The sequence below is a fragment of the Zea mays genome, chromosome 4, assembly GCF_902167145.1.
Source record: "Zea mays cultivar B73 chromosome 4, Zm-B73-REFERENCE-NAM-5.0, whole genome shotgun sequence".
NCBI classification, from domain to species: domain Eukaryota; kingdom Viridiplantae; phylum Streptophyta; class Magnoliopsida; order Poales; family Poaceae; genus Zea; species Zea mays.
In genome coordinates this window covers 234,277,916-234,304,095 of record NC_050099.1, presented here as the reverse complement: position 1 = coordinate 234,304,095, position 26,180 = coordinate 234,277,916, and the positions used below count along the sequence as shown (strand labels likewise).

General features: G+C 41.8%; 2 protein-coding genes and 5 non-coding genes across 8 annotated transcripts in view; 2 read left to right on the top strand and 5 right to left on the bottom strand.

The window, feature by feature from the left end:
• The window catches only part of LOC100382601 (uncharacterized), a 27,898-nt gene extending 3,081 nt beyond the window's left edge, over window positions 1–24,817 (top strand). The window contains exons 4-6 of one of the 2 annotated variants that reach the window (NM_001175330.1): window positions 811–1,005; window positions 2,609–2,688; window positions 23,366–24,742. In NM_001175330.1, coding sequence (NP_001168801.1) covers window positions 2,637–2,688; window positions 23,366–24,501 — 1,188 coding nt within the window. In that variant the 5' untranslated portion in view covers window positions 811–1,005; window positions 2,609–2,636 and the 3' untranslated portion in view covers window positions 24,502–24,742. Of the gene's footprint in view, window positions 1–810; window positions 1,006–2,608; window positions 2,689–19,692; window positions 23,048–23,365 lie in introns of those variants that run through there. The other variant, XM_008679355.4, reaches the window with a different exon arrangement.
• On the bottom strand, window positions 172–243 carry TRNAQ-UUG (transfer RNA glutamine (anticodon UUG)). The gene has a single exon. It is a non-coding gene; the product is annotated as a tRNA-Gln (tRNA).
• On the top strand, window positions 536–26,180 carry LOC100275170 (uncharacterized). The gene is made up of 4 exons (NM_001149323.2): window positions 536–1,005; window positions 2,609–2,688; window positions 7,905–8,083; window positions 25,830–26,180. Exons 3-4 carry the CDS (start codon window positions 8,011–8,013, stop codon window positions 26,027–26,029), a joined length of 273 nt encoding a protein of 90 aa, NP_001142795.1. The 5' UTR covers window positions 536–1,005; window positions 2,609–2,688; window positions 7,905–8,010; the 3' UTR covers window positions 26,030–26,180.
• Window positions 2,429–2,500, bottom strand: TRNAQ-UUG (transfer RNA glutamine (anticodon UUG)). Its single transcript has one exon. It is a non-coding gene; the product is annotated as a tRNA-Gln (tRNA).
• Window positions 3,368–3,439, bottom strand: TRNAQ-UUG (transfer RNA glutamine (anticodon UUG)). The gene has a single exon. It is a non-coding gene; the product is annotated as a tRNA-Gln (tRNA).
• Window positions 10,574–10,645, bottom strand: TRNAQ-UUG (transfer RNA glutamine (anticodon UUG)). The gene has a single exon. It is a non-coding gene; the product is annotated as a tRNA-Gln (tRNA).
• On the bottom strand, window positions 21,546–21,617 carry TRNAQ-UUG (transfer RNA glutamine (anticodon UUG)). The gene has a single exon. It is a non-coding gene; the product is annotated as a tRNA-Gln (tRNA).

Genomic DNA, 26,180 nt, shown 5'->3' with positions numbered 1-26,180 from the left:
CAACTCCTATCACCCCTATCTTAATCCTTCCTGTAGGATGGTAGGTGTACTGAAACAGATGATGACAAACTTTCTGAATTGCATGAAAGTGAACCAGGATATGCTAATTGGATTTTCCAAAAGATTGGATCTTTTGAGTGGAATATCACAAATTCTCTTACTACAAAAAATAGGTCCCACTGGGACTCGAACCCAGGTTGCCAGATTCAAAGTCTGGAGTGATAACCACTACACCATGGAACCATTTATGTGTGTTCTCCCTAGATAATATATTTATGGTAACATGTTTCCATAGCATTATTTTGTTTTTTTGTGTGCTTTTGCTAGCCATTCCAAAAAATCATGTTAGGAGTGAGCTAGTGTCACACCTGGTTTTGGAAAAAGTAACCTAGTGCATACCATATACGTGCCAAGGTCAAATTTCACGTACACAGTCACATAAGTGAATTACATAGCATAACGCTCGAAATACACATAAACGTAACTGTTATATTACAGACTCAGTCTTCACCATAACAGTTAAACTCATACTATATTTTTTTGACATAGTAAATAACTAAGTGACAATGGAAAGCGATAGATGACATCCATGGGCAAATAACTGAAGACAACACCAACGTAGAACTTATCATAGTTTTGGAACTTCTGCGGGTACTCCTTTGGAACATCATGACTTGAGAAACGGTTGCATCTCAGCAAGTGTCCCATTTAGGTTAAAGTGGATTGACCATTTAGGTTAAAGTGGATTGACTCATACATTTCCAATATGTGTTGCTGCCTGCTGTCCCTTCATGTTTGTGATTTCAAAAGGCTATCCTATGCTGCTGATCAGTACTTAATGGATGGGAGAAGGGTCAGACCTCAGATAAGTACCTAACTTGCTATTTCCTATTTTTTTATCACTTTTATTGATGCCCAATTGCATCTAAAGTGTTGTCCACTTCTATTGCAGCAGTGCTTGAGGATTCAGTGATCAGCAGATCTGCAAGGACAAAAGGACCAAAGGTATGTCTACTGGTCCTTCCCTATTTTTATCTATTAATGTATATATTATATAAGTTGGCAAAAGGCCTAGCATAGTCTACGCTAGCCTAGGCTAAGGGTCATCGCCTATATTCCGCCTAGCGCCTAGCAAAACTTGGAACAAAATTAGGAATGTTCTGCAAAACAAAGGCCAGAATTACAACACAAATGTCTGGCTGTTGGCGGTGATGTGCTACACAACCTTGACCTCATCTCTCTTGAATCTACCCATTGCTACATTCCATTTTTTTATTGCATATCTGTGACACTCTCATTCGTTGTTCTTTAGTGCCTATATGTTTAGGGTACAGTTAGTTTCATCTCATTGCGTGAATCATTTGTATTTGACTAAAAGATTTTGGAGGGCATGTTTAATGTTTTGGCAAAATAAATGGTGCAAACAATGAAACAACATACTACGTGGAAACATGGAAACCAATTCAAAAAATGTAATTTGGTTGTTAAAAAAAACTGAAATTTGGCTACATTGCATACATATATGTATTCACATGCAAAAGTTGAGATACAAACTTGCTTTTAAAAAATTTATACGAAAACAACAAATTTCAGGTGCATGTACAGTAAAAGACAATCCCTGAGATGTTGTCTTTTAGTGCACGTGCATTTAAAATTTGTCATTTGTGTATGAAACTTTCTAGTTTGAGTTTGCATCCCAACTTTTGCACATGAGTTTATATTTGTTTGCACTCTGGATATAACAAATTTTCAAAAGTTTTTGAATGTTCAAAATATGCCTTTTGTATTGGTCTTCATCTTTTCACCTAATATATGGTTTCCACCATATGTTTTGCCAGTTTAAGGAACATATTACAAATGGTCAAACATTTGGTTATAATACATTATGTCCTATGTCACAGTGCTTATAGCTCCTTGATGCTTTACCTGACATTTGGTATGCTTATTACTCCTTGATGCTAGTTAGATATCACATCCACAGATTTTTTCACCATTGATTTCCAGGAAATCCTTCTACTTCTTTCAAGGTTTTAATGCTATTAGATGTCACATGCCTGTGTTGTTGTGGCATGCTTTAACTAGGTGCCACTATCTTTTGGGTGGCCAGCAAACACCAAATATTGTCACCTCCCTCTTTCTGTCACATATATGCCATTTCTCTCTAGCCAAGTTGTCCTATTCCTGTTCCATATTTTGTGCAATCCTATCTCCTCTACCCCGACCTTAGTTGCAGAATGAATGGGGCAATGCTATTAAGACATGCCTATTTACTTCTCGCTCCTTCCTCTATCCTAGAACCATACAACACATAATAGATTAAATACCGGAGAGAAGTGAACCCGAGAAATATGATTGTACTTTAAAAAAATCAAAATGCTGGACTTTTTGAGTAGACATCACCAATTCTCTTTTTATAAAAAAATAAAGTAGGTCCCACCGGGATTTGAACCCAGGTTGCCAGATTCAAAGTCTGGAGTGATAACCACTACACCATGGAACCATTTTATGTGTGCTCTCCATGGACAATATATTTATTGTAGCACATCTCCATATCACTATTTTATTTTTTTCTGTGCTTTGGCTAATCATTTGAAAAAAAATGTGCCAGGAGTGAGCTGGTTTTTATATTTTAACTGATGCACCTGGATGCTTTATTGAGCGGTGTCTATGAAATGAGTTGGATGGAAGGTAAATTTCCCACCAATTTAATTTTATGTATTTTAAATAATTCCTTGCCATATCTGCATTCAGCCTGTTATTGCGTTTATGTTCACCCTTTTTTAGTAGGGAAATCAAAACATAGTTAATCCAGTACTACTGGGTTTTACTATGCCTGATTTTGTTCCTGCTTTTGAGTCTCATGATTATAGGGCTGTTAATGACACGTGATTGTCAATTGTATGCCATGTCAACGGACTGATTAAGAAATACAAAATCTTTGCTTAGATGGGACATATTTGCAAAATACCCCCTATACTAAGAAATACATGGTGTGTCAAGCATTTGTTTACAAACTGTAGCAAACAGAAAACTAGTTGCATTGGTCATGCGGAAATGTCTCATCTATCTCATATATGTTGCTTATATTTTGTCTCTTGAAGATCACAAGCGAATGCACTTTTCTCTTGTCTCTCATGTTTGTTGTTTCTCTCCAGATGAGCTGTCCTATTCTTGTTGCATATTGTCCACAACTCCTATCACCCCTATCTTAATCCTTCCTGTAGGATGGTAGGTGTACTGAAACAGATGATGAAAAACTTTCTGAATTGCATGAAAGTGAACCAGGATATGCTAATTGGATTTTCCAAAAGATTGGATCTTTTGAGTGGAATATCACAAATTCTCTTACTACAAAATGTAGGATTGTAGGTCCCACTGGGACTCGAACCCAGGTCGCCAGATTCAAAGTCTGGAGTGATAACCACTACACCATGGAACCATTTATGTGTGTTTTCCCTAGATAATATATTTATTGTAACATGTTTGCATAGCATTATTTTGTTTTTTGTGTGCTTTTGCTAGCCATTCCAAAAAAATCATGTTAGGAGTGAGCTAGTGTCACACCTGGTTTTGGAAAAAGTAACCTAGTGCATAGCATATACGTGCCAAGGTCAAATTTCACGTACACAGTCACATAAGTGAATTACATAGCATAACGCTCGAAATACACATAAACGTACCTGTTATATTACAGACTCACAGTCTTCACCATAACAGTTAAACTGATACTATATTTTTTTTGACATAGTAAATAACTAAGTGACAACGGAAAGCGATAGATGACATCCATCGGCAACTAACTGAAGACAACACCAACGTAGAACTTATCATAGTTCTGGAACTCCTGCGGGTACTCCTTTGGAACATCATGACTTGAGCAACGGCTGCATCTCAGCAAGTGTCCCATTTAGGTTAAAGTGGATTGACCATTTAGTGGGTTGAAAGAGAAATGTGCCCTTTTGCTATTTTTGTATTGTTTTGGTGATTAGATGCACAACACTAGGTGAGAACTAACAAATGTTAAGCAAAGGTATATCTAGATGGATCAAGAATAAAGTTAAGTTATAGACACTTAGTCAATTGTTTTATGTGCTAAACATGCTTGTCTAAGTGATAGGAACTCAATGCAGTCAAATGGAGAAAGAATGGAGGAAAAAGCACAAGACAGTGAATAATAACATGTCCGGTGCACAGGATAATGAATAGTAACATGACCGGCGCACATGATAATGAATAGTAACATGTCCGGCGCACAGGACAGTGAATAGTAGCCTGTCTGGTGCACATGACAGTGAATAGTAGCCTGTCCGGTGCACAAGACAGTGAATAGTAGCCTGTCCGGTGCACAAGACAGTGAATAGTAGCCTGTCCGGTGCACATGACAGTGAATAGTAACCTGTCCGGTGCACCAATGGCTAGCTCTTCCAGAGAAGGGAACTGTCAATCAGATCCGTTACTGTTCACTGTCCGGTAGCGCACCGGACAGTCCGGTGCACCAGCAGAAAAGGAAGGCTGGGAGCTTCCAAATGAAGCTCCAACGGCTCCTAGGCCCCTTAGGGCTATGAAAGGGACCACTAGGCGCATGAAGAAGTACACAAGCCTCCATTGAACATTCTAAGACGTCTAGACTCCGCAAGCACGCATCCGAATCAATGTGTTTGAGATTTGAGCACTTGTTGAGTTGTGAACTCGCTGCGCTATGTTTGTGTGCTCGTTTCTTGACTTGTGTGCGTGTCACTGTTGTGACTCTAGCTCTTGCGTGTGTTTCTATTCCCTCCCTTACTCTTGTGGTTTTCATTCTGATCAATATTGTAAGGGTGAGAGGCTCCAACTTGTGGAGATTCCTCACAAAGGGAACATCTGCTATTAGGAAGAAAACCGTGGTATTCAAGTGGATTATTGAATCGCTTGAAAGGGGTTGAGTGCAACCCTCGTCCATTGGGACGCCACAACGTAGAAGTAGGCAAGTGTTCTACTTGGCTGAACCACGTGATAAAATCGTTGTGTCATTTGTTGTTATTCGTGTGCGATTCTCTTTGCTTCTACTCACTTGATAATTGCTCTAAGTTTAATACTCATCTTGTGAAGAGCAATTAAGTGAAGTCATCTCTTTCTCTCTAAATATAGCACCTTGGTTTTGATTCCACTAACATTTTATAAACCAAGTTTGTGTCATTTAGTGTTGATTTTTACAGGATCACTTATTCACCCCCTCTAGGTGCTCTCATGGGTTATTTGAACTTGTAATAGCTTTTAGTTGGTCTTAGTTGATCAAAATTTTAGTAGATGACAGGTGTGGTTATTCCAAACCCATAGGTTATGTCTGAAGTATCAATATAATAAAAAACGAAAGTAGGATATCAATAGAATATAGGGTCTGTTTGGTTCGGCTTTTTTCTGACCAGCTTTTCTGAAAATCTGGCTGTGGGGAGAATCTGAGTATTATTACGATTACGGGTGGAGGAAGATAAAGTTGTTCATAGGGCTCAGGATCTAGAAAGTGACGGATTCCTACTATTACAACGACTCAACCGATTATGTGTTTATGTTGATTTTGGATGGTTTTTGTCCCAACGAATTTTATAGAAGCTGGCTGAAAAGCTGAGCGTTTGACAGTCCGCAGTAGCTTTTGGTGGCCAGAAGCTGCCAGAAGCCGAAACAAACAGGGCCATAATGCTGAAAGTGGGATGTCATAATCATCATCCCAATCCATAGGTGAAACATCAAATCAAGTTGAGGGTTTCATGCTGCTCATGATCGACTGATGCACCAATTTTATTTAATCCCTCTTCAGAGGTTGTTCACTTTTTCTACAAGCCGTGACTTTCCCTTGGTAGCTGGGATTAATTCCTCCCCTTTTGCCCACTGCAAGTTGTGAGTCGGCGGGGTTTCACTTTGAGGTCTTTAAAAGGATTCCCCAGAGTAATAGCATGCCCATTACAGGTTAGCCCAGCCGTATGAACAACTCCCCTAGAATATTGACCAACAAAAAAGCAAACAAAACTATGCACTCGCCCCTGCAGGACGAGCCATGGTCCCTCATACGACATGACGATGAAGCAACACTATTCTTTAGTTCCTCTAATTTGTCAGCCAAGGATGTCCCATACCATCCTTGTGGTTGTACTTTCGTCCCAAAGTGGTCACACACTGAATCGGTACTTGGGGTGAGGTACTTTAACAGTAGACCAAAAGCATGCTTAAGCCCCAAGGTCCATGTTACCAAAAATCCAGTTTTAACATTTGTTGAATAATTGAATAACTATTAAATCAACCATCTCATCATCACCATATCATTGTGTTTAATTAATGCATTAGAGCACTAGCATTTATTTAAACATCACATCCAAACCCAGGGTGAAACAAGGACAAGGTAAAATAAAATACTAGTCATTCTTAAGCTGAGCAGTCTATTCACCCCCCTCTAACTGGTGTCTTAGATCCTACACTCTTGCATAGAGCAATGATGTTTCCCTGAGTTCTATTTCTCTATTTGCTAGCTTATTTATTGGTCTGTTTGTAGACCTGTTTTGCTGGTCTGTTTGTTGATATCGGTTTGAGAATAGATATGCTAGTTGATGATTTAGAACTGATATTCTACTCTTGTTCTTACCATAATTGACGAGTTTGGTATATGCATATGATGCTAACCTAGTATGCAAAGATATTAGTCAATGAAAGTTGAGGCTAATCTTATTTGCTGGTTAAAAGAAACAAGTGTAAAAGAAATAAACAACTCTTACTAATATTACTGCACAACAGATCAGCTCCAGTTCATTGGTTACAACTCCCAATTGCCACCTGTATGCACTGTTCTCAAATCCTTTCATTCAGATCACTACTAGTTTTATATTATAAATTCTTCTCCCTAGCTAGAGCCATGTTTAGGACTCGACGGAGTACTCTTGACTCGCTCGCTCGGTTCATGGTCAGCTTGACTTGACTCGAATCATCGTTTGAAATTTTTCCCGAGCCGAGCTGACATACTAGCTCGATTTGTTAACAAGCCAGCTCACGAGTTCAACGAGCTACCACATTTTAACAAAATAAAATCATATGCATATCATTTACGCATGAATTTATAAACATATTATATGTATCACGAGTTCAACGAGCTACCACATTTTAATAAAATAAAACCATATGCATATCATTTACGCATGAATTTATAAACATATTATATGTATGTGCGGTATCTATGGCTTATGAATTTGATGACGTTATATACGGGTTAAACATCGGTCAAACCCCTCAAACCAGCGTCAGTGCTCTTTCCGCAGAGAGCTAATGTTGAGAATGTTAGTTTGGCGATATCAATGTTCAGAGTGCTAAAATGGCAAACTGCAAGGTCGGGAGGGCTATAATAGCAAATTTCTCGCGCCTGGCGGCCGATAGCGCTCCCCCCGTCGTCCTCTCCATTTCCTCTCTGTCTGCTTGCCCTCAAACCCTAGCCTGTACCGGCGTCCACCTTCGCGCACCCTCGCCTCACCAAACACCCACGGCACATTGGCGCTTCCACCTCTTATCGTACGAAGGCGAGCGGCTTTCACGGTGTCTCTCTGTCGCATGCAATGGCACCGCCGTTTGAGGGGCGCCCAACAGCTGCCTGCCCACGGCATGCTCAGGGGCGCTGGGGTCCCTTGCCACTGTCCCTGAAGTCTAGCCTGGGTTGTTGATCTTGCCGCAGATGCGGTACTCCATTACTTCTCCGCCCGCGCCATCATTTCGGCCACACCTCAGTCTGTTGGTCGGTCGCAGATCCCTTGCCCCGTCCAGCTTAATATGCAATCCGTTGCTTGTGAAGGTTTCGATTTATTCACATTATTACGCAGTTGAGTATTCAGGACTGTCAGGGTTGTGCTACCTGGATGTCGGTTGCCTCATTGATAGGATTCATTGTGCAGATTGTCGTGTTTTGGACAATGCCAACCTTTGTTTCCGCTGTGCCTGCCAAGGTTGTGGCTTCCTTGGGTGATGCTTATTTGAGAACATAGCTGTTGTGCTCTGAGCATGTCCTGTGTGCCTGTCATGGCGGCTTCTTTTGGCGACATCATACCAACATATTCAATGTCAGGCTTTAAAGGTGCTATTATTTCCTCATCGATTCCTGCATCTTATAGTATTTTTTTTTCTGCCTTGCTCATATGCTAAAATAGAATGTATGAAAGTAAACATCCACATCATATCTATTGGAACAATTCTTTGCAGACGATTCCTTATATTTATGTCGAACTTGATTTTCTCTTTTGGTTGACCACTATAACTACTGATGGTGCCAAACAAAGAGTGTTGAAATTTGGGACTTTGACAGTTTGTCTATGTAAATTCTCAGGAATATATTCAAATGTGCTTAACTTTTGTAACAGAATCTATGCAACATGGTCAACAAAACATAACAAAATTGAGAATGTTCTATGCATCATGTTCCGAAAACATAACAGAATTAGGAATGTTCTGCAAAACAGAGGCCAGAATTACAACACAAATGTCTGGCTGTTGGATATCTGTGACACTCTCAACCATCCTTAACTAACCTCATCTCTCTTGAATCTACCCATTGCTACATTCCATTTTTTTATTGCATATCTGTGACACTCTCATTCGTTGTTCTTAGTGCCTATATGTTTAGGGTACAGTTAGTTTCATCTCATTGCGTGAATCATTTGTATTTGACTACAAGATTTTGGAGGGAATATTTAATGTTTTGGCAAAAATATATGGTGCAAACAACATACTAGGTGGAAACATGGAAACCAATTCAAAAAACGTATTTTGGACTTTTGGTTGTTAAAAAAACTGAAATTTGGCACTTTTACATTGCATACAAATATGTATTTACATGCAAAAGTTGAGATGCAAACTTGTCTTTAAAAAGTCATAGGAAAACAACAAATTTCAGGTGAATGTACAGTAAAAGACAATCCCTGAGATGTTGTCTTTTAGTGCATGTGCATTTAAAATTTGTCATTTTTGTATGAAACTTTCTAGTTTGAGTTTTTATCCCAACTTTTGCACATGAGTATATATTTGTTTGCGCTCTAGATATACCAAAATTTCAAAAGTTTTTGAATGACCAAAATATGCCTTTTGAATTGGTCTTCATCTTTTCACCTAATATATGGTTTCCACCATATGTTTTGCCGGTTTAAGGAACATATCACAAATGGTCAAACATTTGGTTATAATACATTATGTCCTATGTCACAGTGCTTATAGCTCCTTGATGCTTAGGGGTGAAAACGGGACGGGATTACCCGGCGGGTACCGGATACGGGTACTTAAAATACCCGGTTTTTCGGGTACCGAATACGGGTAATTTTGTATACGGGTCGGATACGGATACTACCCGAATATAAATCAGTCGAATACGGGTAGGATACAGGATGACCACTACCCGACAAATACCCGGAAAGTACGGGTAGGATACGGGTACCCGGTTTGCGGGTACCCGGCTGGTCGGCTTCAGTTTCTGCTTCCGTGGATCGTCTCCAGTGCAAGCCGCTAGACGCGTTTTTCAATTTTCACTCGTTCGTCGGCTAGCCCATGCACATCGCACATGCGAACAAGCTGAGTCGGCCAGCCCATCCATTAACATGCCTTGCAGTCTTGGGCCAAAACAACTTTTGTTAATTTGTTTAATGACGTGACCCAATAGACCAAAGCATGTTGCCTGAGATCTTTAGTGGCTGAGACGCTCACTCCTCTGTTCGTCCACCACGACGCTGTGCCTGAAGCGCCACACGGCAAAAACAACTTTGAATTGTATGTGTCAATTTTGTTAATATTTTTTCTATATTTGAGCTATCATATATATAATTGTGTATTTATTATTTTATTTATTTGTTGGATGGTTGGGAACCTAATATCATCAGGACGGACTATCCGACTAATATCCGTTACCTATCCGGGTAATATCCGATATCCGTTTCTTACCCGCCTCAATTATTATCCGATCTCGTCCTATATCCGTCCCGAATTTTAACTATCCGTATCTGATCCTGTATCCGAGAAAATTGTATTAGGGTAGGATATGAGATGACCTAGTATCCGTCCGTATCCGTCCCGTTTTCACCCCTATTGATGCTTTACCTGACATTTGGTATGCTTATTACTCCTTGATGCTAGTTAGATATCACATCCACAGGCTTTTTCACCATTGATTTCCAGGAAATCCTTCTACTTCTTTCAAGGTATGCCTGTTGTTGTTGTGGCATGCCTTAACTAGGTGCCACTATCTTTTGGGTGGCCAGCAAACACCAAAAATTGTCACCTCCCTCTTTCTGTCACATGTATGCCATTTCTCTCTAGCCAAGTTGTCCTATTCCTGTTCCATATTTTGTGCAATCCTATCTCCTCTACCCCAACTTTAGTTGCAGAATGAAAGGGGCAATACTATTAAGACATGCCTATTTACTTCTCGCTCCTTCCTCTATCCTATAACCATACAACACATAATAGATTAAATACCGGAGCGAAGTGAGCCCGAGAAATATGATTGTACTTTCCAAAAATCAAAATCCTGGACTTTTTGAGTAGACATCACCAATTCTCTTTTTATATAAAAAAATAAAGTAGGTCCCACCGGGATTTGAACCCAGGTTGCCAGATTCAAAGTCTGGAGTGATAACCACTACACCATGGAACCATTTTATGTGTGCTCTCCCTGGACAATATATTTATTGTAGCACATCTCCATATCACAATTTTATTTTTTTTCTGTGCTTTTGCTAACCATTTCAAAAAAAAAGTGCCAGGAGTGAGCTGGTTTTTATATTTTAACTGATGCACCTGGATGCTTTATTGAGCGGTGTCTATGAAATGATTTGGATGGAAGGTAAATTTCCCTCCAATTTAATTTTAGATATTTTAAATAATTCCTTGCCATATCTGCATTCAGCCTGATATTGCGTTTATGTTCACCCTTTTTTATTAGGGAAATCAAAACATAGTTAATCCAGTACTACTGGGTTTTACTATGCCTGATTTTGTTCCTGCTTTTGAGTCTCATGATTATAGGGCTGTTAATGACACGTGACATTGTCAATTGGAAATACCATGTCAACGGACTGATTAAGAAATACAAAATCTTTGCTTAGATGGGACATATTTGCATAATACCCCCTATACTAAGAAATACATGGTGTGTCAAGCATTTGTTTACAAACTGTAGCAAACAGAAAACTAGTTGCATTGGTCATGCGGAAATGTCTCATCTATCTCATATATGTTGCTTATATTTTGTCTCTTGAAGATCACAAGCGAATGCACTTTTCTCTTGTCTCTCTTGTTTGTTGTTTCTCTCCAGATGAGCTGTCCTATTCTTGTTGCATTTTGTCCGCAACTCCTATCACCCCTATCTTAATCCTTCCTGTAGGATGGTAGGTGTACTGAAACAGATGATGAAAAACTTTCTGAATTGCATGAAAGTGAACCAGGATATGCTAATTGGATTTTCCAAAAGATTGGATCTTTTGAGTGGAATATCACAAATTCTCTTACTACAAAATGTAGGATTGTAGGTCCCACTGGAGTGATAACCACTGCACCATGGAACCATTTTTGTGTGTTCTCCCTAGATAATATATTTATGGTAACATGTTTCCATAGCATTATTTTGTTTTTTGTGTGCTTTTGCTAGCCATTCCAAAAAAATCATGTTAGGAGTGAGCTAGTGTCACACCTGGTTTTGGAAAAAGTAACCTAGTGCATAGCATATACGTGCCAAGGTCAAATTTCACGTACACAGTCACATAAGTGAATTACATAGCATAACGCTCGAAATACACATAAACGTAACTGTTATATTACAGACTCACAGTCTTCACCATAACAGTTAAACTGATACTATATTTTTTTTGACATAGTAAATAACTAAGTGACAACGGAAAGCGATAGATGACATCCATCGGCAACTAACTGAAGACAACACCAACGTAGAACTTATCATAGTTCTGGAACTCCTGCGGGTACTCCTTTGGAACATCATGACTTGAGCAACGACTGCATCTCAGCAAGTGTCCCATTTAGGTTAAAGTGGATTGACCATTTAGTGGGTTGAAAGAGAAATGTGCCCTTTTGCTATTTCTGTATTGTTTTGGTGATTAGATGCACAACACTAGGTGAGAACTAACAAATGTTAAGCAAAGGTATATCTAGATGGATCAAGAATAAAGTTAAGTTATAGACACTTAATCAATTGTTTTATGTGCTAAACATGCTTGTCTAAGTGATAGGAACTCAATGCAGTCAAATGGAGAAAGAATGGAGGAAAAAACACTTAGTGTGCTATTGGCTGGTGCACAAGACAGTGAATAATAACATGTCCGGTGCACAGGATAATGAATAGTAACATGACCGGCGCACAGGATAATGAATAGTAACATGTCCGACGCACAGGACAGTGAATAGTAACATGTCTGGTGCACATGACAGTGAATAGTAGCCTGTCCGGTGCACAAGACAGTGAATAGTAGCCTGTCCGGTGCACAAGACAGTGAATAGTAGCCTGTCCGGTGCACATGACAGTGAATAGTAACCTGTCCGGTGCACCAATGGCTAGCTCTTCCAGAGAAGGGAACTGTCAATCAGATCCGTTACTGTTCACTGTCCGGTAGCGCACCGGACAGTCCGGTGCACCAGCAGAAAAGGAAGGCTGGGAGCTTCCAAATGAAGCTCCAACGGCTCCTAGGCCCCTTAGGGCTATGAAAGGGACCACTAGGCGCATGAAGAAGTACACAAGCCTCCATTGAACATTCTAAGACGTCTAGACTCCGCAAGCACGCATCTGGATCAATGTGTTTGAGATTTGAGCACTTGTTGAGTTGTGAACTCGCTGCGCTATGTTTGTGTGCTCGTTTCTTGACTTGTGTGTGTGTCGCTGTTGTGACTCTAGCTCTTGCGTGTGTTTCTATTCCCTCCCTTACTCTTGTGGTTTTCATTGTGATCAATATTGTAAGGGTGAGAGGCTCCAACTTGTGGAGATTCCTCACAAAGGGAACATCTGCTATAAGGAAGAAACCGTGGTATTCAAGTGGATCATTGGATCGTTTGAAAGGGGTTGAGTGCAACCCTCGTCCATTGGGACGCCACAACGTGGAAGTAGGCAGGTGTTCTACTTGGCTGAACCACGGGATAAAATCGTTGTGTCATCTGTTGTTATTCGTGTGCGATTCTCTCTGCTTCTACTCACTTGATAATTGCTCTAAGTTTAATACTCATACTGTGAAGAGCAATTAAGTGAAGAAGTCATCTCTTTCTCTCTAAATATAGCACCTTGGTTTTGATTCCACTAACATTTCATAAACCAAGTTTGTGTCATTTAGTGTTGATTTTTACAGGATCACCTATTCACCCCACCTCTAGGTGCTCTCATGGGTTAGTTGAACTTGTAATAGCTTTTAGTTGGTCTTAGTTGATCAAAATTTTAGTAGATGACAGGTGTGGTTATTCCAAACCCATAGGTTATGTCTGAAGCATCAATATAATAAAAAACGAAAGTAGGATACCAATAGAATATAATGCTGAAAGTGGGATGTCATAATCATCATCCCAATCCATAGGTGAAACATCAAATCAAGTTGAGGGTTTCATGCTGCTCATGATCGACTGATGCACCAATTTTATTTAATCCCTCTTCAGAGGTTGTTCACTTTTTCTACAAGCCGTGACTTTCCCTTGGTACCTGGGATTAATTCCTCCCCTTTTACCCACTGCAAGTTTTGAGTCGACGGGGTTTCACTTTGAGGTCTTTAAAAGGATTCCCCAGAGTAATAGCATGCCCATTACAGGTCACCCCAGTCGTATGAACAACTCCCCTAGAATATTGACCAACAAAAAAGCAAACAAAACTATGCACTCGCCCCTGCAGGACGAGCCATGGTCCCTCATACGACATGACGATGAAGCAACACTATTCTTTAGTTCCTCTAATTTGTCAGCCAAGGATGTCCCATACCATCCTTATGGTTGTACTTTCGTCCCAAAGTGGTCACACATTGAATTCTTTACTTGGGGTGAGGTACTTTAACAGTAGACCAAAAGCATGCTTAAGCCCCAAGGTCCATGTTACCAAAAATCCAGTTTTAACATTTATTGAATAATTGAATAACTATTAAATCAACCATCTCATCATCACCATATCATTGTGTTTAATTAATGCATTAGAGCACTAGCATTTATTTAAACATCACATCCAAACCCAGGGTGAAACAAGGACAAGGTAAAATAAAATACTAGTCATTCTTAAGCTGAGCAGTCATATTGGATGGAACACTGAACTTTATTAAAAAAAGGGACAGGTCAAGGAACACTTGCTTAGGTTTTTGCAAACTTGGTCGTGGGTATTCTCAGTCTACCCTTTGACTACTCGTCACAAAGACATGCAAAACAACTCATACAAATATGGATAAGAACAAGACACCAAACATGGCAAAGAATACTTATTTTTCTGAGTTCACAAATATGGATAAGAATACAAATATGGATAAGCATATAAATAGATTCTACATATTTTTCTGAGTTCACAGGTTTAAAAATTATTTATATTGGAGATCTTATGCATTTTATATGTTGAAATTAAATAGTAAAAACATTTTTTATTATATTAAAACATGACCAGGACAAATCTGTGTTTTTTTGAAGTTCTAGGGGCTAAACCGCAAAAACCCGAGACCTACTATTTATGAAACTGGACTGTGGGTTATTTTCATAAAAAAACATGGGCTGATAGGGTTGACCCCTCGGTTGATCAGTATATTGGGCCGTGGGCCATCACGATTGAGACTCAACACTGGAGCTCAGGTTGGAGAGGGTGCATGGCCGATCAGTGGTGGCGCACCCCGTTCTCGACAGGGGACTGCTGCAGTTTGTGTGACGGCGCGATTCCGTTGCCCTGGAGCCACGTGGTCAGGCCAGGACACGACGGACTAGAGGAGGGGTCAAGGGCGTGGTTGCGTGTTTGGAGCGGTTGCACAACTGTGGAATGGCTCAGTCGTTGTGGAATTTCATCGGAGTTCGCATGACGACGCTCTCCCGCAGTGTGAGTGCCGTGTCCCATGGAAAAGTGGCCAAGAATGATCGGCGCGGCACGACAAACCGGTGGGTAGAGTCGGGGATTCAGGCGCACGGCTGAAGGTGGTGGTGGGGCGACAGAGCGGCATGGTCGTGGCGGCGAAGAACTCCGATGAGCAATTCCTGCCGGGTTAGGGAAAGAACAAAGGGGGTAAATGGGTTGGAGGGGTTCCTCACCTTGTGCTGGACCTCCTAAGGGCCTATGATCTATTTTAGTGAAAATTTATCAAATCAAATAAATATTTGTAACTTAAAAGCTAAAACAAATCATGTATTTTGTTGTAGCACCTCCGAGGCCTGCCCATGATAAGGTTTCAGTAATCCCACATGGAACACATCATGTATTTTGTTGTTGGCTGGCAACTGCAGTCTGTAAGCAACCTATCTAATTTTCTCTGTGATCTTGTAAGGGCCATAGCAGCATGGCCCAAGCTTGCTGCGCCCCTGTCCATCCAGAGAAGTGATAGGCTATTGATAAAACGGAGCCAGACCCAATCCCAAGCTGATAAAAATGTTTATAATATTTATTATCTTCTTCCCTAGTCATGATAAATGTTTATAATATTGTTGGGCCTGTTCCAGTCAATCTCTTGTTTCCATAAAAAAACCATCTCTTTCCATTAGCTGCTGCTGTACTGCCGGCAGCCTAGCTTCCCCTTTCACATAAGCCCAAAGCATAGGAGGTTCTTGTCCATAGACCTTAAAGGGGATGTGAGCATAGATGCCTGATATGACGAATTGTAGCAAAATTCTGCCCATGCTATCCACTGCACCCAATGCTTCGGCATTTCCCCAGTTAAGCATCTGAGATACATAGAAATAATCTTGTTGGCCGCCTCTGATTGCCCATCGGATTGTTGATGAAAAAAAACGAGCTTAAGGTGAGCTGAACCCCGTCCAGTTTGAACAACTCCTTCCAGAAAGAGCTTGTGAAAAAGGGTCTATCGATGACTATATAATATTGGAATACAATGCAATCTGACCACCTCAGCAAAGAACACTTTAGTCACTGATGTCCCCGTATAAGGATGACCGATAGGAATAAAAATGGACATATTTAGAGAATCAATCAACGATAGTGAGGATCACAGATTTGCCGTGTACCTTAGGTAGCCCTTCCATGAAATTCATGGCAATGTCTGCCCAGACTGTCAATGGAACCAGCTGGCCTGAGTTGCTCGCCTTTGTTGTGTTGACATGTTTCACATGTGGGCACAAAATCTGACATGACGTTCTTAGCCTGTGGTGTAAAGAAATCTGCCCGGAAACGATGAAGGGTTTTCTGAATTCCCTCGTGTCCCATCCCATGGGCCTGCTGCACCAACTGTGTCAAGTAAACTGAGTTAGGAGCAATGAAAATACGACCTTGAATGTGAGGAGGCCTTCTATAAGAGCCCAGCCATCCTCTGGTATCTCGCCTGGACAGGGCATCAGCCACCACACTTCTTTTGCCAGGGCATCAGCCACTACACTTCTTTTGCCTGGCTTGTACTCAACTTGGAAGTCAAACCCAAGCAACTTACTCGCCCACTGGTGCTGAGGGACGGTGGCCAAACGTTAATCCAGTAGAAACTTCAAAATGTAATGATCGGTGCGGACAATGAATTCCCGTTCCCACAAATATGGCCTCCAACGCTGGACTGCTTGCACTAATCCAATCAATTCACTTTCATATGCTGCTAATTTTGAGTGTCGAGTGGCAATAGGCCGGCTGAAGAAAGCAAGAGGGCCTTGTGTCTGCAAGAGAACAGCCCCAAATCTGTAGCATGAAGCGTTGCATTCAACTATGAATGGAGCAGAAAAAGCTGGAAGCTGAAGAATAGGTGCCTTGGTCAGTGCTGACTGCAACTCTTTGAATGCTGCCGTTGCTTCATCTGACCATGATAACCCTTCCTTTTTTTATCAGTTGAGTGAGGGGGCTGCAGTGATACCGAAGTTCTTGATGAAGCGGCGATAGTACCTGGCCAAGCCTAAGAAGTTGCCAACCATCCTCACTGTCTTTGGGACCGGCTAATCCGGAATAGCCTTCACCTTATCAATGTTCACGACAACCTCATAGCCGATATCACATGTCCCAAGTATGAGACAAAAGAGGCCCCAAAGGCACACTTGGACCTTTTTCCAGTACAACTGGTGGTGCTGCAGGTTAGAGAGCACATTGCACATGTTGAAGATGAGCTGCCCAAGATGTGTTGTAAATTAAGATGTCATCGAAAAATACCGGGATGAAATGGCGGAGGAAAGGCTTCATTACTTCAGTTCATTCATTAAGGCTTGAAAAGTGGCCGGTGCGTTAGTCAAGCCGAATGGCATGACGAGGAACTCGAATAATCCCTGATGAGTGCGGAATGCTGTTTTGTGAATGTCTGCCCTGTTCATCAAAACCTGATGGTAACCATACCTTAAGTCCTGTTTGGTGAAGAAGACCGCACCCTTAAGCTCATCAAGTATTTTTTTCGAAAGCGCATGAGAGCTGCGCATCATTATATTAAGTAGAAGGAAAAGAGGGTCCAAAATAGACCCCAGTACAAAAGAACTCCCCTAAGGAGGTTTAAAACAAAAGAAAAGAAAACAAACCATGATAAACAAATACAACCCTTCAGCGCTAAAGCAGGCAGCTAGGTGCCCCTGATGGTTGCGGCAAGAAAGGAGAGACCCTTAGCTCATGCCACTTCCCACAACTGTTGTTCCTCCCTTGCCTGACAAAGAGCTGCAGAAACACTAGGGGAAATTCCATCGAAGACAATTTGATTCCGATGATTCCAGAGAATTCAGGCTCCCAAGGCAATAAGAGAGTTGACACCCCTCATAACCATATCTCTAGAACCATTGTCAATCATCTCCCACCATCCCATAAAAGACGCCGTACTAGGAGTAGGAGCCAGATTTTGTAGTTTGAAATTGCGCATCAGCCGGAACCAGAATTCCCTCGCAAAAACACAAGAAACCAAAATGTGATCCAAATTTTCAGACTCCTGGTCACAAAGTGGACATCTCTCCGGATGATCAAGTCCTCTCTTTGCCAACCTATCTGCTGTCCAGCATCTATTTAGCACCGTCAGCCAAAGGAAGAAGTGGCATTTAGAGGGGGCCCAAGTTTTCCAAACTCTTTCATAGTGACCGAAATGAACAGACCCGGTGAACAACCCATCATATGGAGCCTTAGCAGAATAAGCCCCATTTGCAGCAATACTAAATGTATGTTTATCTTCCGTGTCTGGCAGCAACTCAAAATCTGAAATCAAATTCCAGAGATGAAGATAATCCATTAAGACTCCCACCGAGAGTGATCCTGTAATATCTGAAATCCATCTTCTATCTGTCAACGCCTCCTGAACCGTTCTTCTGTTAGTGATTTTTTTTTCGGAATGATATCAAATAATCTAGGAACGAGATCTGCAATTTTCTGCCCATGAATCCATTTATCAGTCCAGAACAAAGTATTAGCCCCATTACCAACCTTTGAAGTCAACACCATCGAGAAGAAAGCCCTTGCTTTATCTGGAACTTGAATAGGAAGGCTGCACCAAGGTCGGTTAGGCTCAGTCTTTTGGAGCCAAAGCTATCTCATGCGCAGGGCCCAGATCATCCAGTAGCTCCTCTACTTGGGGATGGGAAACTTTTCCTTTATTGTCTTGGTGCTGAGAGCCCTATAGTCAACACAGAGGGGCCAGGAACCATTTGACCTTTTGATGAGCATAGCCGGGGACGAGAAAGAAGAGGAACTAGGTTTGATCACCCCCTTTTGCATTAAGTCAGCACACTGCCTTTCTAATTCACCCTTTTGCAGATGAGCATAACGATAAGGCCGAACTACCAGCTCTTATGTTTCTGGATGAAGATGGATCCGATGGCTAATGTGTGATATCCTGGCCCCTAGGATGGTGATGTCCTGGCCCAAGGCTTAATAGAATTAATATAGTATCCATACCAACAAGGTGCATCTTCTGTTTCGGAAGCCTATCTCGAAAGAACCTCCAAGTTAAGCATGTTTGGCTTAGAGCAATTTGAGATGGGTGACCGACCAGGAAGTTTTTCTCGGGTGCGCATGAGTGAGGACAAAGTGCGCACAAAAGACTTGTGTTGGTCTGTGAGGACAATATATGATCCTATCGAGTTGCCATGAGTAAGTACCGCCGGTCCAGGGATTGGACAGGGTGTTACAACTGGTATTAGAGCTGACCTTCGCAGTTTCACAAGCGTGTGTGGGTTAGGGGTTCGGCTATATGGCGCATGTGGGCCCAGAGTGGTCATATGGCATTGCATATGACGACACTAGACACACAGACGTGGCTAAGAGGGGAGGTTACTGGATTGGGGTTGACCGACGAGGACGTCGGTCTTCTAAGAGGGCTGGATTGTGATATCCTGGCCCCTAGGATGGTGATGTCCTGGTCCAAGGCTTAATAGAATTAATAGAGTATCTATACCAACAAGGTGCATCTTCTTTTTCGGAAGCCTATTTCGAAAGAACCTCCAAGTTAAGCGTGCTTGGCTTGAAGCAATTTGGGATGGGTGACCGACCGAGAAGTTTTTCTCGGGTGCGCATGAGTGAGGACAAAGTGCGCACAAAAGACTCGTGTTGGTCTATGGGGACAATATATGATCATAGCGAGTTGCCAGGAGTAAGTACCGCCGGTCCAGAGATTGGACGGGGTGTTACATAATGGTTCCCTGGTGGGGTTCCAGGAAGAGGTATTCAAACTTGCTGAGCAATGCTGGCATCACGTCTGGAACTACTGGTGAAACCAAGTGTCCTGCTGGTTCTAGAATACCATTGGAGCCCTTCCACAGAATTTTCGGCCTTTTCTACTGAAGCATAGCTTTTGTCGTTGGAAATCCCATAATATAGGGGCCAATGTGCTGGCCATTGAACTCCCAACACCGTAGCCGCCCCAGGTTCTGTTCAAAGCAGTCCACCGAAAAATCTTCCAAACCTATTGATATTGGGAGCTGCCTGTAAACCCCTGGGCTAGAGATGCGCTTGCCATTTGCCACCATCACTTGTAAAGTGTAAACCAGCAACACTTCTGAATAGGAAGTTGGAGGGATCGAATGATGCCTTTATTGATGAACACTTGGGACGAGCCTGAGTCCAGTAGGGCAGTGAGGGCATGGTCCTTGACCTGTACTTGAACTTTCATCGTCTGTAACCCCCCGGCCACAATGCCTGTCAATGCATGTAGCGAAATAGCCGGCAGATCATCAGCCAAAGCTAACTCCCCTTCTGACTGGGTAGAAATTAGAATCCTCATCCGGAGCTACTTCCAAGACAAACAATCGCTTGCATCGATGGCCTGGAGTGAACTTATCACAGTTGTAACATAGTCCTTGTGACCGTCGTTGCTGCATCTCTGATGGCATTAAACGACGTCTACCCAGTGAGGGCGAGAACCCGCTGGCAAAGCGGACATCGCTGCGGTGCGCGAATACGTTGGTGGTGTCATGCAAGAGCATGTCCCACTGCTCTGCATTGAGCTCAGCGCTGATTGCTGGCGTTCATAGATGCGTACCAGCGTCTTTCAGCATCACGGGCTACTGAACCGCAATATCAGTCTTCAGAGGCTCCCCAATACCAGTGATAAACAAGTGAACTTGCTTTTTCTCTGTCGATTCCACATCATGGGAGGCCAAGGTTAAGAACTGAAACTGACTTCCATACTACCGATCCCGTTTGGCGCAGCATCACTAACTCACTCAATGGTGTCTCTGATGGTTGGCCCAAAATGGCGAAGAACCAGTTGGGTAAAACGTCACCACGACGGCTCGCTGGAAGACATCTCCAAGTGATAAGACCACAACTGAGTTGTCCCCAACTCCCTGTCATGTGATATGAGGCTAGTCAAACCTTCTTGTTCTTCAGAGTCCCTTGGCCACGGAAGAACATATCACATCTATTCAGCCAAGGAAGAGGGTCCACGTTCCCGTCGAATTTGGGAAAAATCCAACTTGAAGAAACAAGGAGGGGTGCGATCATCAGTATCCCAGCAGAAAAAAATTCCCCACCCATCCTGCCACCCGCGCTCCCATCCGGATCAGGGTCAAACCGACGAAGGAACAGCTACCACTGGCCCCGCCCCTCGCCGCGCTAGACCCCTGCGGCACTCCATTGTCTCCTGCGAATTTCTAGCTATCTTGCTTATCTGTAGTCTCTCTCATGTATGTTGTTTCTCTCCAGACTCCAGCTGAGCTGACCTATTCACATTCCATATTGTGCGCAGCTCCTATCACCTCTATCTTATTCCTGCATGTATGATGGAAGGCCACAGCCCACAAATCATTACCATCTACCTCACACTGATCCCTACTTTTTTATCACAAGCTGATTAAATGCGCAATAAATTATGTATTGGAACAGATGAGGAAAAACTTCCTGAATGACATTAAAGTGAACCAGGATAGGCTAATTGGATTTTCCAAATGATTGGCCTTTTGAGTGGCATGTCACAAATTCTCTTTCTATGTTAAAAAAAAGTAGGTCCCACCGGGATTCGAACCCAGGTTGCCAGATTCAAAGTCTGGAGTGATAACCGCTACACCATGGAACCATTTTATGTATGTTCTCTCTAGATAATATTTTATCATAGCACATCATTGTAGCACCTTTGTTTTACTTTTCCTAGTTGTTCCCAATAAAATCATATATAGGTAATAAAATAATTTCTATAGTTTAACTAACTGATGCATCTTGCTGCTTTACAGAGCGGTGTTTATGAAATGGATGGAAGCGGCATTTTCCCTTGAGTTTGATGTTTTATTGTTTATATCATCCTTTGTGATGTCTGCATTCTACCTGTTAAGTTTTGGTGTGAACATGTTGCGATTGTGTCCTTTTTCACCAATTTTAGTTGTAATATAGAGAGGTGACCAAAACATAATTATTCCACTGCTCGTTCGGTGTTCCCACTATTGAGCTGTTCAAGCTTTATTATAGGGCTGTTAATGATGCACGACTTTGTAAATTAGATGTTCCATGCTACGGACTAATAAAGAATTACAATCATGGCTTGAGTGAGACGTATTTGCCAAGCACTATATCAGAAATGTATGGTGTGTCAAACATCCTTTACAAAATAGTAGCATATACTCTCTCTATTCCAAATTATAAAACATTTTGGCTTTTTTAGATACATTGCTATTGCTTTTACTATTTACCTAGACATAGTGTATATCTAAATCCACAGTAAAAAACTATGTATATAGAAAAAACAAAAACTATGTAATTTGGAATGGAGGGAGTAGAAAACTAGTTGGATTGTTCATATGGAAATAGCACCATTCTAAATTACTAATGAACTTGCTTTTCTCATGTATGTTGTTTCTCTCCAGCTGAGCTGTCCTATTTTGTTCCCTATCGTCATCGGGGGTGGACCCGCGCCCTGGGCTGGGAGGGCTGCAGCCTGGGGTGAGCCAAGAAAAATCAAGTACTCCCTTTACGGTTTGCCCAGGAACAGCCCATAACAAAGAGAATAGTAAAGGTCCAACCCCACCCAGAGGAAGTGCCTGTGTGGCTGTGTCTCACCCTCTCCCAACAACCCTCTCTTGTCCGGCGTGACCTAATCCGGCCAATCTCGCCTCCTCTCTGGCCCTCGGTGCACAGTTCAGACCCTGCTGGGCACTGGGCACTGGGCACTGCCTGCCTGGGCTGCGGTGCTGCCCAGGTCCATCCCTGTAACCCACCACAGCTAATCTAGGCCTTTGAAAGATCATCATTAAAATTTGCCGCTTATAATACCTATAGCCTTAAATTATTTAGCCTCCCTCTTGCTCGATTTTTGGATGCACTACTGATTGCAACTCCTATCTCCATCTTAATCCTGTTTGTGGGATGGAAGGTCCCAAATCCTTGCCTATCTACCTCCCACTGATTCCTACTACGTTCTCTATCCCAAGCGATTTCTGGATGCACCACTGATTGTGCTTGTGCACAAGCACAACTCCTATCTCCTCCAGCTTAATCCTGTCTGTAGGATGGAAGGTCCCAAATCCTTGCCTATCTTCCTCCCACTGATCTCTACTACGTTCTCTATCCCAAGCTCATTAAGCATGCAATAGATAAGTACTGGAACAGGGCTAAGAATCAACTACGCAAAATCCTGTTTAGTTCCTATCAACACTGACAGTAAAAAAACTGAACTTCTTGCTGGTCTCTTTGGTTGCAAGATTGAATCTCTTCTTTTTACATATTTGGGGCTACCGATGGGGACAACAAAGCCAAGGGTTGAGCACTATGGACCCATTATGAGCAAGATTGAAAGGAAGTTGACCTCCATCTCTTATATGTTGTCACATGCAGGGAGACTTCAACTTGTCAACTCTGTCCTCTCGTCTCTGCCAACATACGCCATGTGCACCTTACAAGTTCCAGCAGCGGTCTTGGAGTACATTGACACAGCCAGACGACACTGTTTGTGGCGTAATTCTGATAGCAATGCAAAATTTAAGCCTCTGGTGGCTTGGAATAAATGCACACGACCGAAGAAAAAAGGTGGTCTGGGGGTCATCAACCTAAGAAGCCAGAACTCGTATCTCCGAATGAAATTTCTTGACAAGCTCTACAACAGGAAACAAATCCCTTGGGTTAACCTGGTTTGGAATACATACTACTCTGACGGCAAGACCCCTCATGCATCCAAGTTCATGGGCTCGTTTTGGTGGAGAGACGCCCTTAAACTTTGTGATCTCTTCAGAGGAATCTCCAACTGTAAGGTTGGAGATGGTAAAACTGTTCTATTTTGGCATGATTTATGGAATGACAACATCCGCAGAAACAAATTTCCAAGGCTTTTCACCTTCGCAAAAAATCAAAGCATTTCGGTTGCTTCCTTTTTGACTCAGGAGAACTTGACAGACAATTTCCACTTACCCCTTACTGAGCAAGCAAACACTGAGCTGCAACAACTCCCGGATGAAGTGCAACAAATTCGAGAATCAGTGATTGAACCTGAAGAGAAAGACTCTTGGAGTTATATTTGGGGGAATAGCACCTACTCGTCAACTAAACTTTACCACTACACTTTCAAAAATGTGAATCCTCCAAAACCATTTCTCTGGATCTTGGAGTCCAGATGTTCAAACAAGCTTAAAGTCTTCGCCTGGCTGCTGTTGATGGACAGGCTGAACACCAGAAACATCCTAAAGAGAAAGAACTTTAAGGTTCAAGGCGACAACTACAGCTGTGCTCTTTGTCAACTTCAAAGAGAAGAAACTGCCTTCCATTTGTTCTTCAATTGCCCTTTCAGCCAAGACTGTTGGAGACATCTGAATATTCAGTGGAACCACCAAATTGACTTCTTTGCGACCTTTCAACAAGCCAGGGACTTGCACGGTTCACCATTCTTTATGGAGGTCTTTATCATAGCAGCTTGGCAAATCTGGAAGCAAAGAAACAATTTTATCTTTGACAGGGGACGACCATCTTTCATTGGCTAGAAAAAAGAATTCCGCGCCGAAGCTCTTCTGCAAGCTAACCGCTTTTCTGAAGAGAAATCAACTCTTTTCTCCTCGCTTGTGAATTCCTATAGATAGCAGATAGTTTTTTCCCTGTGCTTTAGTTAGTTTCCTTCTGGTTTATGTCTTGGGAGCGACTGCTAATGCTCTTTGTCCGTCTTCTTCTTTATATTAATATATATCTACCACAGCACAGCAGGGGCTTCCCTTGCTGTACATTTTCAAAAAAAAAAGTACTGGAACAGATGATAACTTTCTGAATGGTATTAAAGTGAACCAGGATAGGCTGATTGGATTTTGAGTGGCATATGACAAATTCTCTCCCTATGTTAAGGAAAGTACTAAGTAGGTTCTACTGGGATTCGAACCCATGTTACCATATTCAAAGTCTGGAGTGATAACCACTACTTGGAATCATTTTAGGCCTTGTTCGGTTATTCCTGTCTCATGTGGATTGGATTGGATTGTAAAAAAAATATGAACGATTTTGACTTGTTTCATTGTTTGGGATTTAAACCCACTCAATCCCACCTAATCCACATGGATTGAGAGCAAAACGAAGAAGCCTTATGTGTGTTCACCCTAGAAAATATTTTATCAAAGCACCTTTGTTTTGCTTTCGCTAGTCGTTCCCAATAAAAATCATATATAAGGAATCAAGTAATTTCTATATTTTAACTAAATGATGCACCTTGCTGCTATAGAACGGTGTTTAGGAAATGGATTGGATGGAAGGGGACATTTTCACTCCTATTTAATGTTTGATTTTTTGAATCATTACTGCCATGTCTGCATTCAGCCTGTTAAGTTTTGGCATGAAGCCATGAAGATGTTTGGCTTGTGTTCGTGTTCACTATTTTTTTTGGTACTAGAAAGAAGAGATTGGCACGTAGATATGCCAGTGCTTGTTCCCTCTATTTAGTCATTGGAGATTATATGGGCCGTTAATGATACACAGCTTTGTCAATTAGATTGATGATTATAATTGCTTATCAAGGACTGTATGTTGTCCGAGGGCTAAGTATTTATGGACAAATTTGGTTAATAAAAGGAATGTTGGTTTTTTAATTTTTTTATATTGTTCATTGGAAGTCTGGTATCATATTTTGCAATCTGCCAGACTAACTGACCAACAAATCCTGTACCGACTATTAGTTCTCATTTGATGTGGCTTACATGCACTTTTATTGTAGTGGTTTTAGTGTGTGCTCCAGCTAATTCATTGTTTTTTTAATGAAGATACTGAGCTGAGTAATTCGGGATTTGGCACTGCTGTGGAGAGACTGTTAAGTTTTTTTTTCTCTCTTCAGATTGGAGAAACGCCCATGGGCCTGGCAAACTGTGGCATGTGGCTTTGAACTTTGCCAATTGGAGACCTGATGTGGATCATTTTGGGACGCGAGTTAAGCCCCCTGTTTGGAGTGCCAGAAACAAAACAGATGGAGAAGGGAAAAAGGTGTCAGGGGATAAGAGCCAGCGCCTGATCACCGTTTTATTCGTTTTTGAGTAAACTGTAGCGAGCAACAGGTAGCCTATAATTGAGACAATGCTGAATGGATTGTAGAAAAGGATCTGCTTTAATTTCCGTTAATTTAGCGCCTTCAGTGATGTTCCTAGTTGCTGGAGTACATGTTAAGTATATTTACCATTTAAATCCTCCC

Coding starts and splice junctions, on each gene's coding strand:
- LOC100275170 (NM_001149323.2), top strand. CDS start 8,011: ATGTCCTGTGTGCCTGTCATGGCGGCTTCTTTTGGCGACATCATACCA. Junction 8,084..25,829: donor TTCAATGTCAGGCTTTAAAG/GTGCTATTATTT, acceptor TTCTCTCTTCAG/ATTGGAGAAACGCCCATGGG.